Consider the following 18,054-nt stretch of genomic DNA (forward strand, 5'->3'; position numbering starts at 1 on the left):
TGACAAAAAACTAGTCGAACCAAATAGCCAATTTCACTCTAAACTTTTTTCTTTCCTTAACAGTTACAGTTATGATGCTATTAGTTGAAGATATGTTTCTTTTCTAAATTAATTATGATAATTTAAAATTTTAAAATTCAAGTTTATAATTTTTTTCATTCACACACACACACACTAAATTTAGTTTTATCCAATCTTATACTTTTTTTCCAAACCAAATCAAGTCTGTTCATGATTAACAATATTGTTTAATTGCATGTCTATATATATATGTGTGTGTGTGTATGGGAACTTAGTAATATGATTAGTACTTTATTTGATATAGAACTAAAATATAATAAAAAAGAAATTTAATTATGAAAATGGATCTTTGCATCTCTATTGTTTAAAAAAATTATATAGAATATAAAAATTATTCAATTTTGAGTACATAGTAGCATAATAGGAATTAAAAAATATATATTTTGCTCCAGAAATATCAAACGGTCATCTATAAGTCTATAACTATCGTATTGGTGCATGAAATGAATTCAAGAGACTATTTATAGAAGGAGGAAAAAGAATTCCATGAAACGAATTTTTGTGTGACCTGAAATAATTAATATTTAACTCGATTTAAGAACAAACTTCCAATTTTTGTTGACCTGTAACAAGCTTTCATTTTGATGTTTAAGAGAAAAATAGAAACAGTGTGATAATAAAAACAAAAATAAGTAAATGATCCATCAAACACAATAGCAAGAGAATCTGTTTACTTTTCCAAAAACTTTTGTGCATGAATTGACGTGGATTTGAATTGTGAAATGTGAATGACAATTTCCGTCCCAAAAAAAAAGTGATAAGATAGAAAAGCAAGACCTTTTTAAAAAGAATGATCTATGCATGGATATAAAGGACTTACGTATTTGAGATGATTAAATAATAATTTGTTCTCCAACTTTATTACTTGACCAATATTATTCTACAAATTAAAGTTACGAATGATGCACGCAGTTTGATTTCGATTGTAATACTCTTATACATTTGTGCATGATTTATGTCATGTATCTTCCACCTTTTTTTAAAAAAAAAAAAGTTTGAAAAAAGTGGAAAATTTATCCTCCAAATATATATATGGTTGTTTTCATAATTTGTGTATATGGTTTCCAATTTTGACTAACTCGTATATAATTAGTACGTACGAAGTATACTATGAATTATTCAACAAGAAATGTTCACATTAAGAAGATAATTTCATGAGACAAAAATTTTACACGAAAAGAATATATCGACAGTTGCCTGAGCTGAAAGCATGAATTGTGCACATTTTATATAGTCGTCATCCATCACGTGTGTGCATGTGTGTATAGGAAGAGTTTGAATCCATCGTAGTCCAGTCTAATTCTAGAATGCTTAAAAAAAAAAAAATCAATTCAACAAGTCTAATTTAATTAATTGTATGACAAGTTGTAATTAGTCATCTCGATATCTTTATTAATTAAGCCACACATATATTTTGACTGTCATCGTCAATATTATTAACTTTGTTAAAACCACGAAAAACATTTTTGCTATAGTTTCTCATAAACATGTACACTGCCAAAAATATGTTTGTGTGGTTCCATGTGGAGACCGAGTGGATTGCATGAGGATGTTGCACCTTCTTGGGTCCTAAACAATCCTAATTCGTAAGGTTTCTAATTGGGCTTAATGATGTTTTACATGTCTTATTTTAAACGATCCAGATGATTAGGTACGTCAATTAAAGTCCAGATCTTTTATTTTATTTTATTTTATTTCCCCCTACATTTTTAAGCTGAAATATTAATTTTTCGCTAACAAATTGATGTGGTTATAACTTCGATATTAGTATTATTTTATTTTCTACATCATTTGAAATAAACAAGTGTTCAAATTTGGTTAACAAAATAAAACATCAAGAGTCAGGACTGTTTAAATCTTATCTATACAATATTAATTTACTCTCATTCGACCTAATTAAATATAAAAACTAGTTGAGGAATTTGTTTTGATCCTAGATATAAGATCTCAATCCACTTTATTTCCAAAATTTTACAAATATATATATATATATATATATATAAATAAACTATGATTGCACATATTAAAGTGTGACTTTCATCGATGAGAGTAATTTTTCTAATGTAAATAATTAAATAGGGTATTTTAAGAAACCCAGCTGACGCACACTTCTTTGTTTTTATATAAATAATTAATTTAACTAACTTTTTTTAATCTCAGCAAATCAATTATCTATCTCTTACATCGAGGATCAGAGTATAGTATGAAAAGGATGTGTATTAAATAAATGAGGTGAATTAAGGCCTATTTGAATGTACTTCTTTCATCCCAAATTACAAAACACTTTTAAAAAAATTTAACATCTCAAAATATAAGACACTTTGAGAATATTAAAATTTTATTAAATATGTTTATTTCAATATTACTATTTCTCTCTCTATAATTAATTTTTATCTATTCTCCTTTTAATATATTAAATAATGAATATTTTTAAAAGTTTATATTTTTGTTTTGAAAAAATAAAGTTGTTAAATGTATTTAATGAGATTTATTGATATTAAGATTTTATTTAATAGTATCTTATAATTTAAAATGAAAAATATTTATCAATCACAAAAAAAGCTAATCATCGTGAAACTGTGAGATAAGAGCATAATTAATTTTTTATACCTGAGAGATCGAGGTAGAATTAAGAGAGAGTATGAAATACGAGTATGAATAACTAATTTAATTATAATTAAATTAAAAGTTCGTTTGAGTGTGACACAAAACTATAAATGCTATATATTACACACCATCTCAGTTTTTTTGTTTGGCTCAAAATTGAATTTTAGTGGCAAATTAATGTTTTAAGGGTTTGATAACTGGGGGAGCTTTGGTGTATGTTCGCCCCCTCCCCCCTTTGAAATGTTTGTAAGTTGCATCTAATATTAATTTTAACATTTTGTTACAGCACGCATTAATTTTATGATTTTGGACCCACTAAATAATTTGTTGAATTTATGCCTGAAAATTTTTATTTAATATTTTAACTTGAATGTACTGACATTTTTTTTGTTTTATTTTTTATTGTTCCTTTGTCTTTTTTGCCATCTCCCTTATTTTTGCCTTTTATTATTTTTTTTCATCAATCTTCTCCTTGAGTTTATCTTATTTTTTATGCATGCATTAAGAGGATTTGAACATCCAATATCTAACTACACCCTATCAATATCATTCCCTTCCGATCTGATTTAACCTTAGGTGACTTCTAATTTTCAATTTATATATTTGATGCAAACATACTAATAATACTTTTTCTTAATTTTCCACAATGGTTTATGAAAGAGTAAATAAGTAAATTATTTCAGAACTTTAATTTCAATAGTACCATAGATTCTGAACTTATTTATTATACAAATTGATCCTTTAACTTTTAAAAATGATATAATCTAACCTCTATCCTTAACAAAAGTTAACTTTAATTGTAATTTAGTTAGAAAATGACATTAAAAATTATAAAAAAATTAAAAATTATAATAAAGAATTCAAAACTTACAGATAAGAACTCAAAAAATTATAGAAAATAACTAAAACATTTTGATCATTTTTTTATAATTTTTGAAATTATTTTTTGATTAACTAATAGTTAAAATTAACTTTGTTTAATGGCAAAAGTTAGATTATACCATTTTCAAAAGTTAAAAGAATAATTTGAATAATAAATAAGTTCAAGGTCTATAATATCTGAATTTAAAGTTTAAGGATAATTTTGTCCATCTACCCCTTATTAAAATATAAATAAATGAAAATGTTAACTGTGTGTGCATATATTATTTTTAATTGGATTGATGGTACAACTAAAAGTTACTATGAAAAATTTCAAAATATTATGGTGTTTTGTAAATTATATATATTATTTGCAAATTTTCAATCACAAGTTTTTAAGTATTATAACATAAACATATTTTTCTGTCAAAAATGATATTATTTAACATTTCATTGATATATTTTGATGTTGTTTAATAATGATATTTCATGTTATATATATTTTTTCCCTGTAATTCACCTATTATGTATAAAAATATTTTCAGCGAGCTGATTTAATTTACTAACTTATACTTTTCAACAACTTAAATAAAAAGTATGATAACAGTAATTTAAAAAGAAAAGCCCTCGTTGGTTTTAGGTCTTAAATCTTAATTAACGCTGTTTCATGTTGCATGTGCTGCTTTCTACAATCTGTCTTTAAATATACAGGGAATCGTTGGCCAAATTTATATAATTATATATATACACAAATATATAGAGGGAATCTTTTAATTTCTTACTGTCATCGTATTTTACGAGAAATCAGTAATTAAGACAATGCACGTGAAAGAAAAATCATGATAATAAAAAATTAAAAAAATATATCTGCTGGTCCTCACAATTTCATTTAATTTTAAATTAAATTTTTATAATTAATTTTATTTTAATTAAACCCTTATAGTTTAATTAATTAAAATTTTTAATACTTGAAAGTTAAAATTCTTTAATTTTTTCTTTAAAAAAATTAAGAGATTTTGTATTTTAATGATTATATAACTTAAAATTAATTACATAATTTTTACAACTTAAAATTTATATAATTAAGTTTTCTTCTAAATACTTTTATACATATAAAATTTTTATAAAAAATTAATAAAAATGTAAACAGTATATTGAATTAAATTTTTTGTAAACTCCAAGAATATTTTTATTTTATAAAATTTAATAATTTATTATTAATTTTAACTTTAAAATGTTAATATATAATAGACTAAATTATAAAGATATAATTAAAATAAAATAAATTGTAAGAATTTAATTTAAAATTAAGTAAAATTATAAACACTTGTATTTTTTCATAAGAAATTTAAGTCAAACTCATAGCAACACGGTTTTGTCGGTCTTCAGTGATGATGTCTTTGGCCAAAAAAAAAAAAATCCCGAAGTTCCTTGGAAAAAATCATGCAAGCTCCCGTCGTGATTAAGCTAGCATTTCTCATTTTGCAATAAAGCAATTATTTAACTATTTAAGTAATTTTTAATTATTTTAATCACTGGTGGGGACCAAATTAGATTTTAATCGAATTACAACAGCACAAGCTACTCGGACACTTTGAACATTTATTTTCAAATATGCTAGACAGCTAACCTCTTGTGCTCAAAAACCTCACTTTTTTTTTAAAAAAATCAATGTCCAATAAAAAATCAAAATGAGAACACACACACTTAATAAGCAAATTGACCATCATGCTGCAAGTAAAATTTTTATTTATCAAGATACTACATTTTATAAAATATTTATCATGCATGATACTATAAATTACAACTCAATTTGATACATTTCAAGTTTTAAATTCTTTTTATGTCATACTTTATGAAATTTTGCTTCTATCAAACCAATTTCTATATAGTTATTTAAAAAAATAAGAGCCATGTGAAAAGTAGAGATACTTCTCTTTCCCCCAACCCCCCCCCCTCTCTAGCGCCGGTTTCACACACAACATTGCCTTTTCTTTCATCGTTTTTCACAGCAACTCCCACAATCACACCTTGTATTGCAAACAATGCACCCTCCCCTAATACACATAATGTATATTTAATATAAACTATTTAGAAAATATATATGTTTTATATATTTGCACCATATAAATTTTAAAAATTTAAAAGGTTAAAGGGTTTTTTTTTGTCTCACTAATATCATTATATAAGAAACAATCATGTTACCATTCTCGATCAATAAATATTTAAAATTTGATTCGTCACATTATAAGAAACTAACTCCTTCTTTAAAGGGCATTTATACAACCTTAACATGCTGATTAAAATAATCGTTAAACTCTAACCTGAATAGAGTTCGAATATGTTAAAATTTTGAAGCATGATACGAAAATGACATGGCTGTGTTTCAATTGGTGCTAGATACATGGGGAGGAAGGTGATCAAAGAAAGAGCGAGAATACCCAAAAGCAAATAAATGTTGCTAATTGACTTGCTCTAAGAGTCAAGTTATTTTCTTGGCACATTCCATTGTAGGATATAGAAGAATGTCCATTGATTTAGACAATGTTGTTCTTTTCAATGTGGTTGTTGTTTCCATACCCTTTGATTCAAAATATTTTCAACACATGATGTATTGTACATAAAAATAGAATACTGAGAGAAACGTGAAGATGGTTCAATGTATCATTTCTTTTGTATGTTCAGATTTGTTTCTTACTGCATACAGCGAAAACATAGATATATGTTGAAGCTATAAATTAGGCTTTTCTTTGGTCTTCATATACTGTTGATGGGTTTTTTTTTTTTTTTCAATTGTATAAAACTCTGGCTACACACCTCATGTATTGTACACAACACATGAGGTTCTGCTGTCTGCATACAAACTCTTGTATTTCCACAATATCATTGTAATTAAAAGGGGTGGTCTCCTCTTGCTGTACTTCGGTATATCAGACTGATTGCCTCAAGTGAATCAGAAGTCATGTAGACTCTTTCAGCAGTAAGCTGGTTGCAGACTTGTATTCCATATTTAATTGCTGAGCTCAGCAGTGGTAATAGGTACATTTCCCAGGTTACAAATGAACCCAATAATCCATTCTCCATCAAAGTTCCCAAATCAGACCCCCACATGCAGCATTATTTTGAGCATCAGCGATGCATCCCCTTCCAGACAGAAGATTCCACTTCTTGGTGCTACCCGGCGGTGTCCATGAGTCACTCCCTGGTCACTTTTATGCCTTCAATTATTCAACATCCTTCAAAATATGATCCTTTTCTGTTATCCATATACTTGCATATGCGTAATCCCTATCATGAAACATATTTTCTTACGTCATCCATGTATTCACAGTTCCCAACCCAGTGGACAAGTAGATCTGTTACTATTGCTGCTACTGTTGTTCTATTCATACATGCACAGCTCGGCCTTTAATCGTTCACGATGCTGATTTTATTATAAACCAGCTTCACCTAACGTAGCTTTAATTTCCCATAATTAAACTGAATTAAACCGAATTTATACAAACCAGAATGATGCTCTTATCATTGTGTCATTGAACCAGTTGAATTTTTGTGCAGAACTTAATTATGATCTAATTCATCTAGAGAGTGATGGTCATCATGACTTAGATTTTCTTAATTAATTAACTAATTATTTGAAGACGTTTTCTTAATTTATTCAGTTTAATTCGTAGAATACCACTTTCTGCTTTTTAAGAAATATTAAAAAAAGACGGTGGATTGCACTGTAGTGATTGATGCTCATCATGACACTGAACATGGGGTCGGCCAAAACATGGACTCGAATAGTAGGATGGCGGTTCATTCATGGTAATTTGATTAGCACTGAATTAGAAATTCAGAATAGGTTACTTAAGTTGACCTTGCTTAGTTTAGTGAGACTTCTATAGATAATAATAATATAATTGGGTCAACCAATCAATTTAAAGACTTATAATTATTTCTTAAACATTTTACATTAAGCTTTTTTAAAGGATTCATAAAATCTCATAATAAATTGTGTATAAGTAATATTAATATAAAATATATAATATACTCTCTTTGTTCAAAAATATAAGACATTTTTAATTGAATCGTCCCACTCTAATGGATAATAAAATAGTCAATTATCTTTAAATTAATATTATCTTTTTATATTTACTACTATTTAGTAGTGTGCTTCACTTTAAAATAAATATAAAGTAATTTATTTATTATGAAAAATTATGGAGAAAACATATTAACTACACCTTAAAACATTAAAAATATTTTATATTTTTAAATCTCCAACTTTTAAAATGAGAATAATCTGAATTATGCATAAGATTTAATGTGATATGATCTCCAGAGCTTACATCTAGTATAATAATAATTTTTTGATATCACCGACTTCAAAAAAATTTATTAGATTGAACTAATCATGACCCGACTCGAGTCAAAATGATCAAAATTAAGGGAAGCTACACCAAAACTCTTGAACAAATTGATATTATATTGCTTATTATTTATTTCAATTGTCACTTTGATTCTAAAAGATAATAGTTATATATGGTTTTAAGAGTTTGATTTTTAGATGTAATCTTTACATTATATATATATATATATATATCTCTAATGAATAAGCATGTTTTTGTTGGTAATACCGATTCTTTATAACAAGGTTTGGATTGGATTAAATGAGGGATAATAATTAATAATATATTTCTCAGAATATCAAGTGATAAAATAAGAAAACAAGTACTTCAAAAGATATTTTGAAAAGATTAAGATCTTATTAAATAAAAGTATTTCAATATTATCTTTTCTTTATCTTGATTTAATTTCTTTTCTTTTTTTTAATATATTAAATGAATGATATTTTTAAAATTTTATATTTTTATTTTTAAAAAATAAGGTTGCTATTTGTTATATTTAATAAAGTTTATTAGTATATAAGATTTTTTTAAAAAATATTTTATAATTTAAGATGGTGGTGGTATTTGAGAGGGTGCAATTGACAAAATCAATTCCTTCATAATTGGAGTAGGAGACAGGTGCAAGAAAATTCAGAACTTTCTTGGTCCGTTGCTGTGTCTTATTAATTCCATCACATCTCAACTTGCTAATCAACCACGACCTTATCCAATTGATAATAATTATTCAACCCCATTAATTCATTAGCTTGCCCAAGTTTAGTTTTGAGACAATCATATGCAAATTGCAATCTACGGTTTTATGCATGTTAAAAGTTGCTTAGACTAGCTAGACCTGAAAGAAAAAAATGCTATCTAGTGTTATTTCAATCTGTTAAAGTACCCCTCATCATCATTCTATTTAAACTATAGTTTTATTATTACTAAGATCGTCAGCTTATGTATAGAAGATTCCTAAGCCTAACTATATAAAAGCAATCAATGGTTAAAGAAAGAAGGACTATAGGGGGATCCATGGTTCTTACAAATTTTTACTATTGATGATGATGATGATGATGATGATGATGATGATGATGATGATGATGATGATGATGATGATGATGATGATGATGATGATGATGATGATGATGATGATGAGGGAAAACATAATTTTTATTTTCTATTTTACACGTGATTTTCTATTAATTCTTACATTTTATTTTTAGTATTTTAAGTCTCTACAATTTTCTTCCTTTGCACTTCAGGTCCTTACACTTTTAGAGGGGTGCTGACGTGATATTAACGATTTTAGTTATGTTGATGTGAATAATAACACTGTTAATTATATGGTGGCGTGCCAGTTAGTGGCTGATGTGTATTTTTTCTAGGAAAAAAAAGGAAAGAAAAGCTTATGCATACTTCATCTAGTTTTTATTATAAAACACTTTCAGTCGTTTCATGTATTTTAAGAAAATTTAATTTTTTTATATCATAAAAAATAATATATATTTTTATTTTTACCCTTAGCTTTAAATAATTATAAAACTATATTAAATACTCTTATGTTAATCAAGAAATGATAAAATTAAAAAAGTAGTTTCATTATTACAAAGTATATTATATTTTAGACCAAAAATTTCTTTTAAAATATGTCTTGTAAATATGACCCAAGGGAGTATTTTTTTTAATAGTCAGAAAGTGAAAAAAATTTGTCCTAATTTTAAATCTGAATAATATATTTTATATACATTAAAAAATAATAAATCATTTCAAATTTAACTTCAAACCTAACTTTGAAGCACGGAATCACAGAAAAGACACCTTGAAGCATAGAATTGTAGCAAATCTAAAAATAAACATGTGATATTTTCTCATAGTTTTAAACCCTGTTTATATATATATAATTATTAAAAAGTACACATAAGCTTTTCTTTCTTTTTTTCCCAAAAAAAATACACATAAGTCACTAACTGATATGTCATTGTATAATTAATGGTGTTATTATCCATATTAGCATAATTAATACTGTTGATGCCACATTAGCACCCCTCTAAAAGTGTAAGAACCTAAAGTGCAGACAGAGAAAACTATATAGACTTAGAATACTGAAAATAAAATGTAGGGACCAAAACAAATTGCATGCAAAGTGTAGGAATTAAAAGATATATTTTTCTTACTACTACTGCTATTGCTACTATTACTATTACTGTTGCTTCTGTTGTTGCTACTAATCAAGATAATGTAGAGACTTATTATTTTTACATTAAAAATATTTAAAAATAATTATTCTTAAAGGCAAAACTTGATCATAATAATTTGTGTATAATCAATCTCAATATAAAATATTTTATAACGATAAATGGGAAGAATCCGATTCCATTCATGAGTTACGTGTCATTATCCATAAGATGTAATGTGATGTGTACAAAGCTTACTTCAAGTTTGATATATATTTTGTTTGTTTGATATATCACTAACTTCAAAAAAACCGTATTAAATTGAATAAGTCCAAGAAGAATCGAGTCAAAATGATCACAACATGAGACCGCCGTTGCTTGAACGGAATCTACACCAAACCACCTGAACCACTCGATAGTTAAAGATAATAGCTACATATGGTTTTGAAGAGTTTGATTTTTAGATGTAATGTTTATATATATATATATATAAAATAAGTATGGCTTCCTTGGGAACAATGATCATACACAATGAGATTTGAATTAATATAAGTGGGAGATAGTAATTAGCATCATTTTTTTCTAGAATACCAAGCCATAGAATAAGGGGAAACAACTACCTTCTGTTCCTATATATAAGGTATTTTTAATCAAATTACGTAAATAAATGAAAATTAATTATCTAATTAAAAGTACAATAACATTTTAATTTTACTCCTAATCATTATAAATAAAAAATAATTTTTTTAAAAGTAAATTAATGAGAGTACTTATTTTTTAATTTAATAAGGATATAATGATTCATTTATTAAAAAAATATTAATAATTTTTTATATTTAAAAATTAAAAAAATTAAAAAAATTTTTATATATAAAAATAGGAAGAGAGTGTGGGAGGGTGGTGTAATCGATAAAATCGATTGCTTTATATTTAGAGAAGGAGACAGGCCGTGAAAATTCAGAACTTAGTCTTGGTCCGCTGCTGTCTTATTAATTCCATCACGTCTCAACTTGCTAATCAACCACGACCTTGTCCAATTAATAATAATTATTCAAAACCCTATTAATTCATTCGCTTCCCGAGGTTAAGCTTGGAGACAATCATGCGCAAATTGCAATCTACGGTTTTATGCATGTTAAAAGTTATTTAGACTGGCAAGACCCGAAATAAAAAAAATGTTATCTAGTGTCATTTCAATATGCTAAAGTGCCCCTCGTCATCATTCTATTTAAACTATACTTTTATCAGGGTAAAGAAGTGAATTTCACTATAAATTATTTTCTTAGAAGCACTGATATAATATATATAAAATAAATTTTCAACTTATAAAAATAAAGTATTCAATAGCTCACCATTAATTTTACTCAGTGAACATTATGTGGGGCCTACAAATAATGCATGGCAAGCCACTTCAACATGTATAAAGGTGTAAATTTAATCGTAAATTATTTTTTAAAAAATATTGGGTAGCCTCTATTGTAAAAAATAGACCATCCAACACTTTTTTTTATCAATTTTGATTAAATATTATTTATTTTTTGACTTATGAAACCTACGATGAGTCAATCTCTCTAATCTTTTTATTTTTATTCTCACTCTCAACTTGAGAAAAAAATTTCAAAGAATTTTTATTTAAAAATATTTATGAAAATAATGCCAACGAAGTAGAAGAAATTAAAATTTATTAAATTTATTTAAACTATAAATAAGTGTAGATAGGAAGATTATCAATAAATATTACTGTATTATTAATCTATTAAAAAAAGTAAGCCAAGCTGATGTGAAGTTGTTAATTATCATTCTCGCAAAAGAGTACTGCTAGAAGTAAAGACAAAGATTGCATTAAAAAAAGAAGAAAAAGAAAAGAAAAGACGAGGAGGTTTCGAGTTGTATCAGTTTGATTCAATTGATAAGAAAATTGTGCCAGCTTAATCAGAGTTATGATCGAGGAGTCCTAAAAATATAGCAGTGTTTTAATTGTAGAGTTTCCGCCCGAAATGATCTTCTTGACCCGGCTTAATCTGAATATGTCAAAAACATTGATTTTCAGACACATGATGATGTACTTAAAAGCAAGAAAAGAAAAGAGGAAAAAAAAAAAAGCAAAGACGAAGAGCATAACCAACCAACTGTTAACCACCAACACTAGTTTTGATAAATGCAGGAGGCCTACATACTTATGAGAAAGGAAAAGTCAATATTGGACAGAGGCAGATGCATGTGATGATCAATCTTTATGAGAAAGGGTTCTCCGACACTGACGTTACATCCTTTCGTTAAAATTTGATGCACCTCTGGTGGAAAACGTACGTAGCACCCCCTTCATGTCCTTATCCTCTTTTTCCATCTCCATGTTTCCTAATCACCCTTTATTTCCCTCCTTCATAATCAATGCCTCTTACAAATTTTTGTCATGTTTGATTATTAAAAAGAAATAAAATGAAATGGAATGAATTAAAATAAAAATAAAAATGAGATGATAAAAAAGAATAGTAAATTATATTTATAAAAAAATGGAGCAATTTAGTTTATAAAATTGAGAATCATAATTTATAAAATTTTTATAAGATGTGATTATTCCTACATTTATAATGGATATTAATAAATTTTATTATGTTTATTATGAGAAAGAAGGATGATTTAATTCATTTTTATTTTCATTTTTTTAATTTATTTTATTTTATTTTATTTAGTAACCACACGTAACCTTCAAGTACGTAGTTTTCCTAACAAAAGAGACCTTATATAAAGCCAACGAGTAATCAAGTCGAATCATGAATTTTGTCTCCTAAGCTTATGCTCGCCACCACTTTTCATTGCCCCTCAACTTTAACCCTTCATGCATCTTCTTTTCACACTGCCTTTTCCCATTATTGATTAATCATAACATGGATGAATTCATATATCATTTTCTAAATTAAGCCAATAAATCTATCAAATGGAGAAGCAATTTTCCACATTCAGGGACAGATTTTTGAGAAATTTTTAAATAAACCTGATGCACTACATTATTTATGATCAATCTAGTCAAATTTTACAAATTCACTTAAATAAAATTGTATGTGTAATTATTTTTAATGGATTTTTAAATAATAAAATATCTATTTAATTTCTTATCTTTTTTTCTTTTTATTATTATTTATGTCAAAATTAATTTATAATTAATACCATATAAATATAATGTTTTTATTAAATAGGCTATAGGTGATATAATAAGTCGGACTCATATAAGAATTTCTTAGGATATTGAGGGAATGTCACCAACAAAAAATCTTTTAAAATTACATTTTTATTTGTTAAAAATATAGTTGTAAAAAAGACTAGACGGCACTGGACTTCGACTTAACATGAAGTCTGGTTTCTTTCATAAAAAAATGGGTTAGCCAACCCATAGTCCGGTCTTATTTAGTGATAATTCAAAAATTAACAGGACCGAACTTGGTTCAAAGGACTAGAAGACTAGTCTTGTTAATTCAATATTCACTTAATTATTTTTTTATTTACCTTTTCCTTTATGAGAAGCAATAATCCATTCCAATTTAATAAACTCAATTAAGATAATAAGATCACTTATAATCATAATAAATTCAAAATAATTTTCAACAAGAAAAAATATTTCAATTACAATCTAAATTATTTAAATTTATAACTTTAATAAAAACAACACTCAACAAACTTCTACAATACTATATTACAACAACAATTTAGAAATAAATTCAACAAATCTTCGTGCAATCATCTCCTTAGCGTAAATTACACTTGAAGCATTTGTCAAAAATAAATTAATTATAATTATATTAAATAAATTAATTGATTCAAATGCCCAATCTCCTATCCAGTCCAACCTAAAAAAATAATCTAATCTTTTTAATTTTTTTAATTCTAAAAGATTAATGTTTATAATGATCGAATAGGATAAGACTATCTTGTATTGAATTGGGTCAAACAATATGGGAGGGCTTATGCTTATGCACAGCCCTAATTAAAAATGCTAAAATTAATTTTAGCCCCATAATTTTACATTTTGGGCCGTCCGTAAATTTGGTTCTAGGCCTGCCCCTGTGCACGCACAGTCACAGTAAACCTTAAACCTGATGTTGTGGCGTGAAATGAGCAAAAATCCCAATATTTTAATAAAGAAAAACAAATTAGATAAAGGGAATGCTAAAATAACGACATGGTTTCACCTTAGGAGTGATGGAAGAATAGGATGTGAAAGCTATCTAACGCACTGATTTCAATTTTTCTCGGTTGGGAAGGTTAGCTTGGCCTACCCCACATGAATATTTAGTTTGTTATTTTAATTCATGCTTTTAATTTTAGTAAGCCCACCAAACAAAAAATTGTTCCCTTTTTAATTCAGTTTCAAGCTAATCATCCTAATCTCTAATCAATGGAATCTCCACCATATTTCCGTATTTCACACCCGCGCACACCAAAAACAAACATACCGTAAAATCAATTTTGATTTCTTCAACTTACCATATAAACTCACGCACTTGGCCGTATAAATACCCCACAACCAACGTTATCGTTCCAGGGAAAAAAACACGCACAACACAACCCACACAAACCAACGATTATAGAGAGAGAGAGAGAGAGAGAAATGGGTAACGCCGTTGGACGGAGTAGGAAAGCGAAGGTGATGAAAGTAGACGGAGAGACGTTCAAGCTGAAAACGCCGGCGAGGGTGGATGACGTCGTCAAGGACCACCCGGGTCATGTGCTGTTGGATTCGGAGGCGGTTAAGCATTTCGGAGTTCGGGCCAAACCGCTGGAGCCCCATCAGGAGCTGAAGCCCAAGAGAATCTACTTCCTCGTGGAGCTACCCAAGGCTCAGCCTCCGGCGGAGCCTCAGCTGGCCAGGAGGGTCCGATCCAGCGGGATTCGGGGTATGAATGCTAAGGATAGGCTCGACTTCTTGATGCTTTCCAAGCGATCGGTCTCCGATATCACGTTTGCTAACAAGCAGCTGCCGCCCGTCGGCCGACTGGATGGGTCCGGGGCCGACGGCGAGCCAATAAGAGTCAAAATGAGGCTTCCCAAGGCCCAGCTGGAGAAGCTCATGGAGGAGAGTGACGACAGAGCTCAGGTCGCCGAGAAGATCATCAAATTGTACATGGCCAATAATGCCACCGAGGCCGGTGGCGTCGCCGTCGAAGCCAAGCCTGAGCTGGGTGCCAAAAAAGAGGCTCAAAAGCCGCGAGGGGTATGCAATTATCTCTTGATATTCTCATCCAATAAAGTCTCATTTTTGATTGGCCAAAAAATAAAAAGAAATAAATTTTCGTAATAAAGAGGATAGTGTTCAATTTTTAATGTAATTTGATACAGATAAAACTAATTTTAATTCAAGCTATTAATTTTAATTTATAATCTCTGACAAACTAAAATTAACAATTATAAATACAAACACACGCTCTTATTAATCGACGGAAGACATTATTTATAATTTATAATTTATAAAAAATTAGTAACATGTTAGATTGATCTCAGGATATTATTCATAATGATTTTATTTGATTTAATGAATCAAATTAATGAACACTCATGAGTCATGAATAACTGATTGAATGAAAGAGTAATGATATGAGAGATTAAATTAAAAAAAGGTAAAAAATTTTATTGGGTTTAATTTAAATATCACACACGCATGTTACGGTGCTTGTCTTGCGATCTTGAACGAGGAAGACAAAGGCCGACACGGCCGTTTTCTTATTCCGGATTTAAAGCAGCGTGTTATTTTAATAAGGGCATTGTTCTTTGACCCTTATATAGAAGCATTTACATTAAAAAGTACGAACAAAGAAACGCATATTTGAATGTTTGACTTTTGACATGTTCGGATTTTTGAACAAAACGTGAGTAAAACAAGCTACGTACGAATGTAGTAGTAAATGATGGAATCAAGAGTAGCAATTGTTTGTGGGAACTGCTTGTTGCTGGATTCGTGCGTTGTCTGTTTCTGTTAAGTGTAAAAACAAAAGGTCAAATGTTAGACTCTGTCGAAACTTTCAAGTCGGTGCTTATGCTTCTTAATTTATAAAAAATATCTTGATGGTTGATGTTTTTTTTTTATTTTTTTGGATTGCAGAAGCGGGTGAGTTTCAGTCCAATGGAAGGGGAAATACGCGTGGAAGCAGCTTCTCAATAGTATTTGGTTCTCGAACATTTGTATTTATAGCAGTAGCAGCACAGAGGAGCGGTCTCTCTGTTTTGGAGCTTCAGAAGTGACTGAATTTTGTTATGAAATGTTGTTATAGCTTAATTCAGTTTTCAGAGCAAATTAACTGTATTATAGGCGTTTAGAGTTAGCTTCAGAATTCAAATCAAGCATGGCTTCACGGCTCGATTTGATTGCTTGTAGTAGATCCTTGTGAGTAAGTAGGATTAATGGATCACAGTTGTTTGAAGCTGCAAACTTGGTTTCATATCATATCGCCCTGACTCGCTCCAGCAGCCCAACCATGTTTCCCTTGTATTCTTAGAAAATTTCAACGCTACATGCTCTATAATATCTAAGAGTTTTATATATAAAGGTAATTCATTCAAATATCCCAAAATATAAGTTTAATTTACCTACAAATCAAATGAAGGAAGTTAAATGTAACCTTGGCCCTCATGTATGATGAGGAGAAAGATTTTGTTTTTTTTTTCTTTGTTTAAATTATAAGACATGTCATTAATTTTTTAACAAAAACTTTTTTTTTATTTTATTAAATATTAGTGAGAGAGAATACGTAATCAAAATATCTAATACGTAATCAAGATATGTATATTTTAAAAAATAAAGTTAAGAATTTATTAATTTTTTTAAATAATGTGTTTTAAATTTCTTTTAATTTTAATAAAACATGTTGAAAGAGTGATTTATAATTAGAATTGAAGGGAGCAACCCATTAAATTTGTCAAAAAAAATTATAATAGTGCTTTTTAAAACTATCCTTATTAATTTTTCAAGGGCTATGATTTAGTATCAGTTTAAATAATAAAAAAAAGCTGAAAAATCACTTTAATAATGAAAACGAAGGAGAGTGAGGCAATTGGAGAAGTTCCTCTCCCACGACAACAAGGGAAAGTGAGAAGCAGAGCATCAATGCAGTGTAATAGAAGGACATTAAAACCTATTTCCAACAACTTAAGGCCCTTGATACTGTAGAGAGTTTTTAGATTGTATTAGGTTTTAAATGTAAAATTTTATAATATGAGAACCCGTGAGATTCTCCCTAAAAAAAAAAAACTGAAAAAACACTTTTAAGTCAAAACTGTGGAGAATTTTGATCCAAATAATGAAGGGAAAATGAAAGCAAAGGAGAATAAGGAAAATGGAGAAATTCGTCTCTCGTGATAACAATGGCAAAAGTGAGAAGGAGATCATGCATGTGGTGTAATAAATGGACATTAAAAAAGAAAAGAAAAGAAGGATAACACAAACATGGGCACATGGGAAATGGTTGGGAGTAAAAATGTGTAGGTGCATCAAACTCTAATATTGTCAAATGTGTACAATGAAGTAGATGTTGACTAATCCCCTGTTCTATCATCCCAACCATAGTCAAACTTTGCTTTGACATTTTGGGCACAGCGCCTCGGGACCTGGGTCCGTTAGTAGGTATATGTTGCAGCCCTATGCCATACATTAGGCTACTTTGCACCCTACATGTCTAGCCATGCATAAAAATTCAGAGCCTCAAAACTAACACTAGGCTGTAATTATTTTCTCTCGTTTTATTTATAAATTACTTTTCACGTGATTTAAAAGCTTTCAATCTTGTTCTTATTAAATTGTATATAAATACATAAGGGCCATTCTAAGTATAGTAAAAGATGAGATTGCTCGACACGTTGGCCGTCTCTGCAGATTGATAAATTGTTGTTTAACGAGAAGTTGTGAGTGGAGGAAGTGAAGAGGAACTTGTAAGCAAAGAAAGACAGAGAGAGGAATAGAGGGAATGGGT

The 18,054-nt window shown here is 28.5% G+C and overlaps 1 protein-coding gene across 1 annotated transcript; it reads left to right on the forward strand.

The window, feature by feature from the left end:
- The first annotated feature begins 14,620 nt into the window (after nucleotides 1-14,620).
- LOC129297293 (uncharacterized protein At1g66480-like) lies at nucleotides 14,621-16,527 on the forward strand. The gene is made up of 2 exons (XM_054935644.1): nucleotides 14,621-15,305; nucleotides 16,191-16,527. Exons 1-2 carry the CDS (start codon nucleotides 14,703-14,705, stop codon nucleotides 16,248-16,250), a joined length of 663 nt encoding a protein of 220 aa, XP_054791619.1. The 5' UTR covers nucleotides 14,621-14,702; the 3' UTR covers nucleotides 16,251-16,527.
- Nucleotides 16,528-18,054: the final 1,527 nt, after the last annotated feature.

The sequence above is a fragment of the Prosopis cineraria genome, unplaced genomic scaffold (assembly GCF_029017545.1).
Source record: "Prosopis cineraria cultivar Desert tree isolate PC_DT_omini unplaced genomic scaffold, ASM2901754v1 PC490, whole genome shotgun sequence".
Taxonomy (NCBI): Eukaryota; Viridiplantae; Streptophyta; class Magnoliopsida; order Fabales; family Fabaceae; genus Prosopis; species Prosopis cineraria.

Excerpts from the sequence above, each read along its gene's own strand:
- LOC129297293 (XM_054935644.1), top strand. The coding sequence starts at position 14,703 with ATGGGTAACGCCGTTGGACGGAGTAGGAAAGCGAAGGTGATGAAAGTA. Across the intron at positions 15,306-16,190 it reads AGGCTCAAAAGCCGCGAGGG|AAGCGGGTGAGTTTCAGTCC; the intron begins GTATGCAATTAT and ends TTTGGATTGCAG.